Source organism: Sinocyclocheilus rhinocerous, unplaced genomic scaffold (assembly GCF_001515625.1).
Source record: "Sinocyclocheilus rhinocerous isolate Xijiao unplaced genomic scaffold, SAMN03320098_v1.1 scaffold1405, whole genome shotgun sequence".
NCBI classification, from domain to species: Eukaryota; Metazoa; Chordata; class Actinopteri; order Cypriniformes; family Cyprinidae; genus Sinocyclocheilus; species Sinocyclocheilus rhinocerous.
Genome location: NW_015645543.1, coordinates 607,148 through 623,442, shown reverse-complemented (window position 1 = coordinate 623,442; position 16,295 = coordinate 607,148). Strand labels below are relative to the sequence as shown.

The window sequence follows — 16,295 nt, the reverse complement described above, 5'->3', positions numbered from 1 at the left end:
GCATGTAAACTTATGAGCATAGATAGATAGATAGATAGATAGATAAACTATTGAAATTTCTGATATTAAATTTTAAAATGTCACAGGATCTAATTTTTTCTCAAGCACAGGTCATCAAAGCGCCTTTTCTTCATCCTAGTTTCCCCTTTAGCTACGGAGGGCTCTCAAGTGGGTGTGAATTACCCACTTGCTTTAATAGGCAGAAACTGTCACCTAATTTTTTCTTCCCGCCCTTGAGTTAGCGTCTGTGATGGGCCGACGTAGCCCACCCGTTAAGTGGCTAATTCAGCTCTTCATTAGTCTAGACTTAAGGTCCCAGGGTTCAGCGGTCTTCAGAAGGCCACGCTGTCATCAGCCAGGCAGATCAAGGATGCTTCTGTGCTTCGTTAAGCTTTTATTCATTTCTCTCAGCAGGCTGAGAAACCAGGAAAGGTTTCATTGTTTTTAACACCACCAAGTCCTTGGTGGTCTGCATTAAAGAGTCCTTTATGTCAAGAGAGCTATAAACTTCACATCAAGAGTGTGGGGAATCAACTGAAGCAATTAGTTTGCCTCGACCTACTGCACACTTCCTGTGAATTACTTTATTAATCTTGTAGAGACAGTCTCTTGCTTTTCTTTGTCGTATTTGAGTATGAGGTGTTACATATTTGACACTTATTGAACTGTGTCTTTCACAGGCCTGGAAATGTGAGCGAGTTGGAATTTGCTTCTTTCAGTGCCAGAAGTAATGAAGCTCTCACAAAAGTGACCGAGACGTTAAGCCACTAATGTGGAATTTCTCATTCTCATTGAAAGTGTGGGAGAACTTTTCCAGAAGCATAAAGTTACTCTTTTTGCTCCTGGTGGAGTAGAGTTCCTCTCTTGCTCTTTAATCTACCTGAAACTGGTGAATCAGAATGACTCCACATCGCTTGATATGAATGTTTGAACATCACCTGATCCAAGGAATGTTTACTGATGAACTTGGGCTATTAGATTTTGGTTTTGGGTCCATTTGGGCGACGTGATGGTGACCTAATGGATGTGTCATTGCTTAAACCAGCCCTGCTTTCCAAACATCTCGTCGCTTTAGTCTCCATGATCACAGAAAGTCCGAAATATTATCCAGCCATTAGAACAACAGCAATCTGTGTGTGGATTTCGAGCAGACTCCGGCATCTTTCATTTTCATCCAAGGGTTTTATTTTACAGATATCCAGACCTTTGCATGTCTGGGTGCGTGTGTGGTGGTTCGTGCCTGCGTAGGTTTACAAGTCGTCTGTTGCGTTTCCTGCAGTGTTGTGGTAGCATGCTCTTGGCCTGCGAGCTGGTCTGTGATCAATTGTTACTTCAGAATTACAAAGTGAGAGGAAATGCTTGCCAACAGTTACACACTCCATTGACTTAAGATACCGCTAACTATCAGGGCCACCTCAGGTTTGGTCAGTCGAGTCGATGCCGCGGAAGCATTTGAAAACGATTAAAGAGGTGATGGTTATCAGATTTCCCTTGGGGATGCCAGTGTTGTCCTCGTTAATTCCCGATCAAAATGAGTTACAAACGACTTGTTTTGAGCGCTGAGAGTGCTGTGCCGGCATCAAGCATATTATGTAAGATTTCTAGTGGAATTGTGCTTTATTAGAGGGGGGAAATGACTGGAACGGTGGTCATAAGCCTTGTTTTTCTCGCTTGATATAGTCACACTTGGCAAATTGTCAAAAATATTTATCCATATATGCTTTATTAGTTGGCATGGATGTAGTGATTACATCTGACTCAAATTCTGATGAAATGCTAATTTCTATTTGTGTGTTTGTGTAGTTTATGTAGTATCTAGTAAATAAAGTGTAGTAGCTGTTATCAGCATCTGCATTGTTAAATTTTTTTAATTTTAATTAAACTAAATTTTTATTTTTAAAAAAATGATTTATTCCATTCCAAATTAGTGGTGTATTCTGATAAAATGTGAATTTTGTAATTAAACTTTATTTTAAAAAATTAATTTCAATTATTTGAATTATTATTATTTTTTTATTGTATTTTTTCAGCTATTCAAAATTAGTGATGCATTCTCATGAAATGCTATTTTTTTTTGCAGTCAACATGTATTGCTAATCTCTCATTATAGTGTAGTAGCTGTTATCGGCACCAAATATTTTTTTCAATTTTATATATATAAAAAAACCTTTATAAAATCTAAATATAAGACGAAATAGTTTTTTTTTTTGAATGAACTATAATTAAAATTAACTACTATTTCAATATTTCTTACAATTTTATGTAAAAATAAATAATTGAATTATATTAATTAAACTGCATATTTATTTATTTATTTATTCATTCATGCCATTCAAAATTGGTGGTGTATTCTGATAAAATGTGAATTTTTGCAATCAAACTTTATTTTAAAAATGATTTAAAATTATATGAATTGTATTTTTTAAAAGTTACACATTCTTTCAGATTCATTCAAAATTAGTTACGTATCTCATGGAATGCTATTTATTGCAGTCAACATATATTGCAAATCTCTCATTATAGTTTAGTAGTTGTTATCAGCACCCTATTTTATTTTTAAAAAATAACTTCTCAAAATTTAAATTTAAAATCTCAATTTAAGGCAAAACAGTTTTTTAAAATTAAAATATGATTAAAATGAATTACTATTTAAATCCATTTTATGTATTTATTTTAAATTAAGATGATTTTATTTCAAGAACTACATTATTTGAATTGAAAGCATTTTTTAAAATTAAAATATTACGAAATGTATTACAATTGAAGTACAATTTCTTTTTTGTTTGTTTGTGAAAATAACATGGATGCCGTGTGTTTTCAGGTTTGACTGCTGTTGGTGGGCTCTCCCTCATGGGTGGTGGATTACTTCCTAGCTGCACGGCCGAGACCCTGGCCGTACTGGCTGCTTTCATCTCCTCTGTCAACATCGCCGGTGAGTGCACTGAACACACGATCTGTACCTGCCAACAGCGAAAGGCAAGATAAAACATTGCTAAAATATCGGAGGCTAAAAGTCGAGTAAGATTACAGATGCAAGCAGTTGAGGGCTCTGTACTCGGGCCGCTCGCTGCCTTCTGGCTGCCCTGCATCTTGTGTTCGTGAGAAGAGTGGCGTATTCCGTTCCTTCCAGGTGGAATAGTTTAGTCCGTCAAACCTCACACCTGAAGCAGGAAATGTCAGCGCAGCATTTTTGCTTCAAAGAGCCTCGGTCATGTCATAAATCAGGCTCTGCTCAAAACCAACCAACAGGGCCATTAAGGAGGAAAAGGGGAAAAAGTGGCTTGGAGTGGGCAGTTGGCCAAAATGCCATCCTGAATCCAATGACCCCTTCATTCTACGTCTTAGTATGGTTGGCCAAGGCGCCAGTCCAGGTCAGAGGGTGTGTTAGTGATTTAATGGCATGCTACTAGGCTTTTACATTTTTCATCATGCTACAATAACAGCTTTTTGATATGTGTTCCAGCACACACAAAGTGTCTGAATTTATATATTTATCTTCTCAGAAGGCAGGTGTTTAATTTCAGTTGAAATATGGTTTTTGTTATTTCCATTGCTCATACACAGCGTTTCGTCCCGCAGTCCCATTACCCATAAACCTTAGAGTTAGAAATATGGACATTCTGGTCGCTTTTTCCTATCCTCTTTTCGACCGTTTTTATTGTTACAAGTGCATGCAGGGAAAAAATAACAATTGCCCTTTCCAATTTAATTTCAATAAAAGACAAGGAATTTATGGTGAACCTGCTCCATTAATGACAGGAATGAAAACACATTTTATTCTTTGGCCCTGACTGTAATGTCTGGATATCCTTCACATTTAATTGTGGGAAAACGGAACGTTCTTTCTAATGCTGTATACATTGTGTTCAAACGTCTAAGTGCATTTACTTCTGAGTTTAAATATTTCACCGGGATCCTCAGAGGAACGGGTCACTAAGGTTTGAGTGAAACTGGATATCCGTCTGAGTTTCGAATGAAAAGCTTTGGTTTGGTAATCGTCCTAGTAAGTTGCTTAGCTAGGACGGTGTAAGCCAGGAAAATGAATGTAAATGCAATCACATGGCGGTTAAAAAATACTTCGCTAATGAGCAGCAGATGAGTGACTCCCGCCATTCTTCATGGCATCCTTCTGCAACTCAATTAGGACATTTTACACATTTAAGTGACTTGATGTTTAAAAAATATAGTTTATATCAAGTTAATAATTCAATTTATTGATATTAATTTAAAATGAATGCTGGAAAAATTAAGCTTAGTACACAAATGTAACGTTGGCAATATTGTCCTGTGTTTATACTGTGTTTTTACTGATATTCTATCTAATATATTTGTTTTTGATCAGGTGGTTTCTTGGTTACTCGGAGGATGTTGGACATGTTCAAGCGGCCTACTGATCCTCCAGAGTACAACTACTTGTATCTTCTTCCTGCTGGTTTGTTTGTTGGGGGTTATGGGGTCGCTCTTCAAAGCGGCTACAACATTGAACAGGTAAGACTGCATTACTTTATTAGTTTATTGCAATTCTTCTGCACCATTTGTATTATGGACATGAATTTTGCAACTTCTTAAAGTGCTATGGTTCGAACTTACACTTTTCAAAATGGCAGATGATAACAGACAGAAGTTGCATATAGTTACAGTGAAGACCATTTTAAAATTATTACAAATTATTTTTGTTAATTGAAATATTAATATATGAAATATATGAAAAATTGAATATAAGATGGAAAAACTTAAGCTTGTTTATTTCATTTAGTTGTCAACATTTTTTCATTTTTTATTTACATTGAAGTATTAAAACTTTATTATGCATTAGTATTTTAATATAATTAAAATTAATTCATTTCATTTTAAAATAATTAATAAAAAATAATTAAAATTAATAAATTAAGATGAAAACTGGAAATATATATATATATATCGCTTGCCGCGATAGACGGTTGTCACGGTGTTGTCACACGTCGATTAACCGGTGGGAAAATTTCCTCACCGCCACAACCCTAATATATATATATATATATATATAATACTAAAAAAACACTGGTTGAAGGAGGGACAAAATCTTGTGACCAGAATATCAAAGATGCGTAGCAACATGAAAAATTCAGCTCGGAACACCATAGTAACTTCCTGGCCACGGTGAAAATCTAGTTATATACTGTAGTTGTTCTATAGAGAAATGGATTCTGAAGGATTTGTTTCCTCACTTCCTGTAAACCTTCTCTTTGTGTGCAGATGATGTACTTGGGCTCCGGGTTATGCTGCGTGGGGGCTCTTGCGGGTCTGTCAACCCAGTCCACGGCCCGTCTCGGTAACACCCTGGGTATGATCGGAGTGGCCAGTGGCATTGCCGCCACTTTCGGAGCGCTGAAACCTTCTCCTGAGCTCATGGCACAGATGAGTGCGGCCATGGCGGTGGGTGGCACTGCTGGTGAGTACACTTGTGTGCTTGTGTCTGCATGCATTTCTTCTTTAGTCAGCGGCCTTTGAACCTCCAAGTGTGTGAATGTAAATGGTAAATAACCTTGTGATTTCCCCGCAAAACCAGGTAATGGTCATCAGGTCGTGTGAGTCACACAGCACGGTATCACGCTTTGTAGCCAGTCATTTCTAATCTAAATTGCTAATTATTCCTGGAAACCTGCTGGAATGTAGTTTAAACCGTCCCGACCAGCCCCAGCTCAAACCAGACGTTTGCTTGATTCCAGATGCTTCCACCCTGAGGTCTCAGCCTGCCCCAAACATGCCCCCCACACACCCTTCCCCCAACCTGCGCTCCAGATTCACATCAACACACACCGCTTTATCGGCTGTGACCCGTTTACCAGCAGGCCTGAGTTCCCCTTTGTTGTTCGCAGGTTTGGCCATCGCCAAGAAGATCCAGATCTCGGACCTGCCGCAGCTTGTCGCCGCTTTCCACAGTCTGGTGGGTTTGGCGGCCGTGCTCACCTGCGTGGCAGAGTACATGGTGGAGTATCCACACTTCGCAACCGATCCTGCGGCCAACCTCACTAAGATCGTGGCCTACCTGGGGACCTACATCGGTGGAGTCACCTTCAGCGGATCTCTAGTGGCTTATGGCAAACTTCAAGGTCCTGCTTGTTTGGTTATATAATAACAATTAAAGGGATAGTTCAGTAACACTTTAGTATAGGGACCAATTCTCACTATTAACTAGTTGCTTATTGGTATACTTATTAGTATGCCTATTATTAACATACTGCCATTTATTAGCATCAATAAAGCACATATTCTGCATGTCTATATTCTACATCCCTAATCATACCAATACGAAAACTTAACAACTACCTAACTAACTATTAAGCAGCAGCAAATTAGGAGTTTGAAGCAAAAGTCGTAGTTAATGGTTCATTAATTGCGAAAATTGGACCTTAAACTAAAGTGTGACTGATAGTTCACCTGAAAGTGATAATTCTGTCAAAAATCAGTCACCTTGATGTTTCAAACCATTATGACTGACCTTTTTTTGTGGAATACATAAGATATTTTGAAGAACAGTTTTTGTCCATACAATGAAAGTCAATAAGGCCCAGAGACATTTTTTTCAACATCATCTTTTGTGTTCACAAGCCATTCAGGTTTGGAACAAAATGAGTGAGTAAATGATGACAGATCTTTTCATTTTTTCAAACAGAAACACTGTTTCTGTTTTGTGTCCGTTTTAAACAGTTCTCTCAATTTTTTTTAGTGAAAACAAATCTGGTTGTTTTTCCTGATAAAGTTCCAGTTTTAAATGAATGAATGATGTTGCATTTATATAGCGCTTTATTGTGTATTGTTGTACACCCAAAGCGCTTTACAATCATGTGGGGGGTCTCCTCAACCACCACCAGTGTGCAGCATCCACTTGGATGATGCGACGGCAGCCACAGGACAACGGCGCCAGTGCGCTCACCACACACCAGCTACAGGTGGAGAGGAGAGAGTCATAGAGCCAATGATGTGGATGGGGATTATTAGGAGGCCATGATAGACAAAGGCCAGAGGGGCAATTTGGCCAGGCCTCTTTACGAGAAGTGCCATGGGAATTTTAATGACCACAAAGAGTCAGGACCTCGATTTAACGTCTCATCCGAAAGACGGTGCTTTTTGTCAGTATAGTGTCCCCGTCACTACACTGGGGCGTTAGGACCCACACAGACTACAGGGTGAGCACCCCCTGCTGGCCTCACTAACACCTCTTCCAACAGCAACCTAGTTTTCCCAGGAGGTCTCCCATCCAGGTACTGACCAGGCTCAACCCTGCTTAGCTTCAGTGGGCAACCAGTCTTGGGCTGCAGGGTGATATGGCTGTGGCATATTATTAATTATAATAATATTGCATATTATTAATTTGTTTATAGGGATGCACAATTTGGCTGAAAAACCTAATTTATTATATCACTATAATTAATAATAACAATAACAATAATAATAATTGTTATTAAATACAAATATTAAATGAAATATTCCTGTTACCATTACTGTTATACTAACTTTCCAAGTGAAGCATTTTTAATAGTAATAATAATAGTTTAAATTTTTCTGTATAATTGTTTGTTCACTTTCAAAAGTTAAACCATTGAGCTTTTATTTTGGAGGAAAACCGTAGTGAGCCCTTAACTTCTCTTTTGACAAGTGCATTTACTGCAAACTGAACTGCTCTGAGATACTAAAAAACACAGGATCATGAGCTGATCACATGTAAATGAACACATTGCTTCCACGCTTCACTCTCAAATATACAACGCATATATTTAATTATTTAAATCAAGGCTTTTGAGTTTGATATTTGCACTAGGCTTATTGTCGTTTAGTTTCATTTTTGTTTATCGTGCAGCCCTGTTAGAAATCTCAGTGTCGTGGATCTAGGTCCTGCTTGTCTGGTGCGGCTTTGTTTGTTAACTCACAGGCCCACCGGTGCCACACATGCCTCATGTTTAAAGCTTGGCCAGGCGGAACCTCTCAGAATTTGGCACTAATTAGTCCCTCCGCCCCCCAGTCATTTTCCACTTGTCCCTCAAAGCTGGAACGCATTATCTTCAGGAGCTTTCTCATTCCTCCACCACTACCACCGCTCTGAAGCCTGCAGGCCTACACTGATAAAGCAGATTAGAAGTCTCATTTTTATCCTTGTGAGTTTTTCTTTTCACCTAAAAGGGGGGCCAGTGTAGAGTACTGTACATAATCGCCCAATCCAACTGTATCGCTATCTTGTTACGCAGCTTATGCTGAAGAATTATTGATTCAGCTCCTACTGAGTTTTTCCTGTGCACACATACTTGTCTTGCGCTGATGATATGTCTTGTACATATTATTATAGTTTACAGAGCGCTAGCAGCTGCCTAAAGTGCACTTTAACAACATGACATGCAGTTGTGTACTTTTGTTTAAAGCACAACTCAAACAAGCTTCTCGTTTCCAAGATCCAAGAAGTTCTCACCCTAATTTTATTTCACTCATCGTGTTCCCAAAGAGCACATGGTGTCCGGCGTACGTGCTAACCCACTTTTTGTGTTGCTCTTCTCACTTGACTTCCTCCTCGTGCAGGTCTCCTGAACTCCGCTCCCCTTACGCTTCCTGGTCGTCATGCGCTGAACGCCACCCTCATGGCAGCCAGTGTGGGCGGCATGATCCCCTACATGCTGGATCCCAGCTATACCACTGGCCTGACCTGCCTGGGCTCCGTGTCTGCACTCTCTGCCGTCATGGTAAGGGATTCACAGTCTTCCAAAATTTAATTTTTATTTTTTTTGGCCAGATTATATTTTATTAATGTCTTGAGTGTTTTTGGGTGGTTTAGATGTGTTTTTTTTTTTTCCTTTTTTTTTGTTGTTATTTTTCTGTTGTTATTTATTTATTTATTTATATAAAATAATCATTTGAAATTAGCATTGTTTGGGCCATTGGCCAAAATGTTGAATTTAATTTATTTTTATTATCAATAATATTAATAATAATAATAATAGTTTTTAAATATGTATGGTGTGAAGTCCTTTTTATTATGCATTTTTCTGGGAAATTATGCAGATAAATTGTAATGAGGAAGAAAACATGCTTTTTGCATTTTTCCAGTCTCTGTTGTTTGTGTGTATATATATTTATGTAAATATACAGTTTAGCCATTAAAATGTGCACAATTTAAAACACTGACTTGCATCGTATTTACTCTCAATTCATTAAACAGCATAAGATGTGCACTATCCATTGACAAGCAGGGCTCCAGACTCATTCTTCCCACTGGTCGCTCTTTTGCGACTGACTTTCTCAGTTGGTCGCACAAGCACATGATTTGGTTGCAATATTTTATTTTTAAATTTGTTTGCGCTACAACATGGGATTAATCAATGCATGCTGATGAACTTTTATAATAGTTTATAGTTATATGGAAACGAAAGTGGTTAACATTCAACCCGTTCTTTTTCATCAGTATTATTATTTGTGATTTGAATTTTGTGAACGGGAGTTCCTCTTTTGCGGTGTTATAATCCGGGCTTCAGACGCTTTCACTTTCTAATTTGTGATCTTGTTGTCACGTTTTACAAGAAAACGAATTGTCTGTTTTGCTTACATACATCTACACACATTTCACTTTTTAAGACTAAAACAAAAGATGGATTCATTGTTATTCTTAATTAAAAAGCACATCAACAATAAAACAGTAAGATACAATGACAAACTAGCTTACTAAACGTTTATTATCAAAAACGAATAAGATGAGGCATGGCAAACACCACATGCTGTATTATATACCAACTAATAAATTACAGAACGTTTAGCAAACACTGAGGAATCAAATAAAAAAATAAAAAAGAGCCTCCATAACGTGAGGTAAACGGCAAAGATGACAGGCTTTTCAAAATGAAAACAAAGAGAAAAGTAAAACTAAACTTGCAGTTGGTGACGGTGCTTGCATGTTTTTTTCCCCCACAAGAATACTAACATGTTCAACTTCTCTGGTTTAAGAAACGGTCTTTTATTTTTAGGCCTACTTTAGCCTGAAAACCATCCATCGTTTCCTCAATATTCATGTCATTTTTGCTGCGCGCAGCTTCGCGCTCGTGCTGACGCGGCAAGTATAAACCATGCTCTACACTCGAAGCGCTGCGCAGTTCAAACGAGTAGCGCGGTTTCGTTATGCTTTCAGTTTCGTTTGCCGTTTGATGTTTCTCATATGCAACAGAAATGGCAGCACTTATGAGTTGAAGAACGCGGTGGTCGCGCCAGTGTGACCGCTCACAAAATTTAGTCGCACAGGCAGATAAAATGGTCGCAGTCTGGAGCCCTGACAAGACTGTAGATTTGGAAGAGATGCTAAGAGGAATCAGCATGTTAAAATGTCCAAATATGACATGATCCATCAGCCAATATATTGGCCTACCTCTATTTTAAGTAGTGACCGTTGTTTATAAAATTACACATTTGGTTAGTATTCCACTTACTGGTGGTATGAGGATGTGGAGATTAAGATTTTGACTTGAGGTCAGAGATTGAAAAGGTTGTGTGCAACTATAGCCTATACAACTTTGTTCAGCCTTTCAGAACAGCATGACATAGGTAAACGCTGCAGCTCATGAAACCCAAATTCCTTTGGCTTTAGTTTTATTTATTTATTTTATATAATCAATAAGAGCACACCACCATATGATGACAGATAGAAGTAAACCACAATCATGAAATTTCAAGGGAAGGCTTTTGGAGTCCTAGTAAACATTGGCGTCATTGGGCTTTCATCATTTGTCAATAATCAGGAAGCTGACATTTTTATACAGCTCCTTTTACCTCCATAAAGATAAACAATCACCTGCAGTATGGTGTCTGGCTCTTTTTACAGTGATTATTCTTCAAGTCTCCGTCTTTCTGCTTGTTCGTAGGTATTTTTTTACATGATGCATGGTAGCTGGCTTTGTTTAGGCCTGTTCCCTGAGGAAAGTACATTGTTTAATAATACAGGGATGATATCACGGACGAGTGAAACGAATACTGTGTTTTGACAAACACCTCATGCCTTAATTGAAGCCCATTGCAACCAAATCTGTGTGAAATATGTTGCTCTGGCGTGCACTATATCACATTTCCTATTTGCATCATCACCCAGTGTGCAAATGAACAGACTCGTTTTATAAAAATGAACCGTGTGTACAATGCTCATACCTCAGGCTTGTGATTTTCCTTTTGGTGAACATTCTTGATGGAATCGAGTTACTGTTGCGCTTTGCTCACTTGTCATTACCGTAACCTTTGATCTCCACCCTTTTTTTCTCTCTTTGACCCTCTTTCTGACCCCGCTTTTCGTTTTCTTTGTAGGGCGTGACCCTGACAGCCGCCATTGGAGGGGCCGACATGCCCGTGGTGATCACAGTGCTAAACAGCTATTCCGGCTGGGCCCTGTGCGCTGAAGGCTTCCTGCTCAATAACAACTTGCTGACAATTGTGGGTGCCCTCATTGGCTCTTCTGGAGCCATCCTCTCCTACATCATGTGTGTGGTAAGTTCACAGTCTCAGAGTTCCACCTCTTTTATGAAGTAGTTTTGTGCTTAATATTGTATTTGGAATGGTGAATGGTGGTCTAAACATTGTGGTTGTCATTAGTCTTAAAAACTAACAGTGGCAAGGTTTTCTCCAGCCCACAAACTCTAAATATTAATTCAAATAGTATGTATTCTTTTAATGAAACACACACACACACACACAATTTAAATTGATACTATTTTAAATGTATATAAGTCTAAGGCCCCGTTTACACTAGTGCGTTTTCGTTTTAAAACGCATAACTTTTGCTACGGTTACGCTTGTTGTTTACACTAATCCGGCGTTTTCGACCTTCGAAAATGGAGACTTTCGAAAACGCTGCAGACCCCGTTTTAGTTAGAAAACTCTGGGGTTGCTTTTCAGTGTAAATGGACCAAAACGGAGACCGGAGACCAAAACGATGGCGTGGCTGCCCACATTCTCTCTTATATATATATATAGGTAAATTCCCCATTCGACTGCTCCAAGCACGTAGACGCATCCGCCATCTAAATAATAGGGATCTACCTATACATATCTATGGTTGTACCTGCATGAATGGTCACGTGACATACGTTTTCGGTTGTGTAGTGTAGATGGAGATCGTTTCTGAAACGCAGCGGAAACACCAGTGTAGATGAGGATCGTTTTCATTTTAAAACACTGTTTTAAAATGAAAACGCACTAGTGTAAACGGGGCCTAAAACCTTGATCTCAAAGACTGGATGTTCCTGTTATAATGACTCCCATGGCATGCACCCCAGTGGGACTTGAGAATTCAACACCATGGTTTAGTTTTAAATTTTAAGTTTAGTTAAGACAAATGGTATTATTTTACATGTATCCACTTTTATTTTTTCCTTCACATGCAAATTCCACTTGAGTCATTTTGGCTATCTGGCTGGCTTGCTTAATATCCTGTAAATAATGTCTAAATGTTGTATGGACACACATTTTCTTGACACAATCTTTTTTTTTATTCTACTGAGAGGTGGCCTTCATAATCTGCAATCCTGATTTCCAAACTCTGGGTATTTTTTTTCCTTGCTAGGCCATGAACCGCTCACTGGCAAACGTCATTCTGGGTGGCTACGGCACCTCATCCACCGGCACAGGCAAGCCCATGGAGATCACAGGTACCCACACTGAGGTCAACGTGGATCAGTCAGTGGAGATGATCAAGGAGGCTCAGAATATCATCATCGTTCCAGGTAACGGAGGCCCTTTGTAGCCTTGCACATCTGAAACTTTTCGTTTCAACTAGATCTGGAGCGAACCATCAGCGACTTCAAACGATCCTTTATGTTATGTCTGTTAAAGCAACCTCGCTTCACCCCATTACATCACTGGTAATTTTCTGACCCCTCCTGTGCGGGATAAACCCCCCAGAATGCACCCTGAGGCCTGCTGGGGCTTGTTCTAAGGTGGTCTTGAATTCTAACTCGTTTTTTTTTGAAGCCGTAGACACATTCGTGTGCACTTTTTATGTCTGTTTGGGCTCGACTTCTGCGTCTTTTTTTTTGGGTTGGCCTCCCGTGGCATTGTTCGTGTGAGCCGAGCTATGGAGGGTGATGTCAGGTTTTCTCTTCTGGCAGGGTCACGCCACGTTTCTTTGCCCAGATACAGCTGACTGATTGAGCAGGATATGTGTCAGATGAACTTTAACTGTGTTTACCTTCAATACAAGTTCAGTTGGCAAATAAATATTTAGTCAGACTTAAATATTTTTCTGTGGCTGGTTCTTTGCAGGGGCCTCCGTAATGGCCTTCAGCAATGGCAGTGACTTTCACGCTGCTTTGTTCTCCGCAATGCACTGTTTCATTGTTGTATTTTATAGTGCGACAGCAGGTCGAGAAGATCAAGACCTTGGAGGCGACAGGACAGTGGAAAAGATGAGCGATAAGATGTGGGAATGTGAAAAGAAAGAAAAGGAGAAACGATAATAAACAGCGCGGTCCAGAGTAAACAAGATTGCAGGGCCAAGCACAACAGAGACGGACCCTTTTATTTAAAACAAATGGCCGTCCAACAGGCTCTGAGGCATCCAGATTTTTCCCCTCTTGCCCGTTGCCTGTTTAGCCACTGCCAAGATGTCTGAGAAAGGGCTATGTTCACTGACAACAAAGACCTGACTATCGTGAGCACTGGTCTGTTGGTATGAGGGATGTGAGAAATTTTTGCACCAAATGGTAATCGAAATTTTAGGTTCAAACCCTATATTCCCCATCACTAGTCCTGCAATTCGCTATAGGGCCCAACAAAAAGTTTTGTTTGTTTGTTTTTGTTTGCTTTTTTGTTTTGTTCTTTTTCCCTTTTTTGATTTATTTGTTTAGCTATTTATTTTGTTTTGTTTGCTTTTTGTTTTTTTCCCTTTTTTGTTTTTAGTTTTCTTTGTTTTGTTTGCTTTATTTTAGTTATTCATTTTGTTTTTTCTGTTTAGTTTTCTTTTTGTTTTTATCTGCTTTTTGTTTTCATCCATTTTCCCTTTGTTTTTAATTATTTTGTGTTTTTGTTTTCAGTTTTGTTTTTGTTTGTTTTGAAAAGAAATTCCCTTGTTTATTTTAGTTGTTTTTGTTTTTTTGTTTTGTTTTTTCTTCCCCTTTTTTTGTTTGTTTTTGTTTTGTTTTTTACATTTACATTTATTCATTTAGTAGACGCTTTTGTCCAAAGCGACTTACAATTGGGGAATACATCAAGCGATTCATCTTAAAGAGGCAAATAGACACCGGAAGTGCTCGTCATACCAAGTTTCAAGCATTGTTCAAATAAGTATAAGCTAGACTAGGGATGTAACGATTACCGGTTTGACGATAAATCATTTGATTAATTTAATGCATCCTTGCTAAATAAAATTATTATTTTTTAAATCTAACTATGAGCATGCATCAGGTTTTCCAACAAATAATAGGCAGCACAACTGTAATCTTTATTATTCCAAACCTTTAGCCATTAATGTATAATATAATATAATTAGGGATGTAACGATTACTGGTTTGATGATAAATCATGATAAAATTCCCCACGGATAGTATTACCGTTTCATATTTTAATTATCATTAAAACCGTATTAGATTACCGCGATTTGAACAACTCACGAAAAGTAAATACTGTTCAGCATAAAGCAGTGTGCGCACAGTAGTTTTGTTTTGAGTGAAAACAGGGCGGAAAAGCTGAGAGGTTTTAAAAGAGTGCTAAGGGAATTATACAAATGAATATATGAATGAATTATTTATATGAATGTACCGCTGAAGGTTCTGACTGTCTTCAGAAACGATTTGAAGGCATTTTGTTTTCATCCCGTTTACACTAGTGCGTTTTCGTTTTAAAACGCATAACTTTTGCTACGGTTACGCTTGTTGTTTACACTAATCCGGCGTTTTCGACCTTCGAAAATGGAGACTTTCGAAAACGCTGCAGACCCCGTTTTAGTTAGAAAACTCTGGGGTTGCTTTTCAGTGTAAATGGACCAAAACGGAGACCGGAGACCAAAACGATGGCGTGGCTGCCCACATTCTCTCTGCGTATCCTTGATGACCGTGTAAACAATAACATCATGCTCATTGTTGAACCCATAGATTTGTATAGGTAGATTCCCCATTCGACCGCTCCAAGCACATAGACCCATCCGCCATGATAGGGCTTTACCTATACTGAAGGTTCTGACTGTCTTCAGAAACGATTCGATGGCATTTTGTTTTCATCTTCGCTCCATGTAATACCTAAAGGAAGTGTTCTTAATCGCAATACTGCTTTGTCCACGGAGTTTACGGGTAACAGCTCTAATTCAGCTTTTCCGTAAGCGCAACCTAGTGTCAGCGAGTGGATTTACAGAGACCTATATTTACATTCAGCCTGTGTGCAGTTTCTGTCTGGCCAAAAACGGACCAAATTTGCATGCCCTGCTGTAAATTTTGACGTGTTGATGAAAAACAAGCTTATGTGGATTCTACACATTTATACAATTCAGATAAGTTATCAAGAATTATTTATGGAGCAGATAAAATACATATCATAATTTATTAATCTATTATCATTTAGACTTAACCCTTTTCTTTATTTAAAGGCTGAAATGTGAGGTTTACCTTTTTATGAAACTTTTTCAAAGCTTTATTTGAACATTTACATTAGATATATCAACTTATGCAAACAAAAAGTCATTGTATTTGTTGTTTGTTGATTTTTAAATATAAAACTTGGTGAAGTGATTTATGAGTCGGTACTTTTTGAACATCTCCAGCACATTCTAACAATACCGTGATAATACCGATAACCGTGATAATTTTGGTCACTATAACCGTGATAAGAAATTTTCATACCGTTACATCCCTAAGCTAGACAGAGAAAGATGAAAGAAAAGAGAGTTTAAAAAAAATTTTTTTTTTTTTAAGGATGATGAAGTCAGATAGTGACGAAAGAGGTGAGTTTTCAGCTGTCGCTTGAAAAATGTCAGGGAATCAGCATTCTGGCTAGGGGTTGAAAGATCATTCCACCAGCCAGGAACAGTAAACGAAAATGTTTTGGAAAGTGATTTTGTGCCTCTTTGTGATGGTACCACGAGGCGTCGCTCACTAGTGGATCTCAGACTTCTGGAGAGTAGTGTTAATTTTGTCAGCTATTTTCATTTTAGTCTTTGTCTTAGTCCCGGGCTAAAATGCCCTTGTTAGTTTTTATCTTTAGTCAACCTTATCCTATTTAGTTTTAGTCAAGTTTTAGTCGACTAAAAGTCTCACCATTTTAGTCTAGTTTTAGTCCAAGAAAACCTGAAGTATTTTAGTCTAGTTTTA

The 16,295-nt window shown here is 38.4% G+C and overlaps 1 protein-coding gene across 1 annotated transcript in view; it reads left to right on the top strand.

Moving 5' to 3' along the window:
* nnt (nicotinamide nucleotide transhydrogenase) overlaps positions 1-16,295 on the top strand; it is a 61,656-nt gene that overhangs the window by 18,811 nt on the left and 26,550 nt on the right. The window contains exons 13-19 of the mRNA XM_016510209.1: positions 2,822-2,932; positions 4,343-4,488; positions 5,236-5,431; positions 5,859-6,092; positions 8,551-8,711; positions 11,308-11,487; positions 12,563-12,722. Of these exons, the coding sequence (XP_016365695.1) occupies positions 2,822-2,932; positions 4,343-4,488; positions 5,236-5,431; positions 5,859-6,092; positions 8,551-8,711; positions 11,308-11,487; positions 12,563-12,722 (1,188 nt within the window). The remainder of the gene's footprint in view (positions 1-2,821; positions 2,933-4,342; positions 4,489-5,235; positions 5,432-5,858; positions 6,093-8,550; positions 8,712-11,307; positions 11,488-12,562; positions 12,723-16,295) is intronic.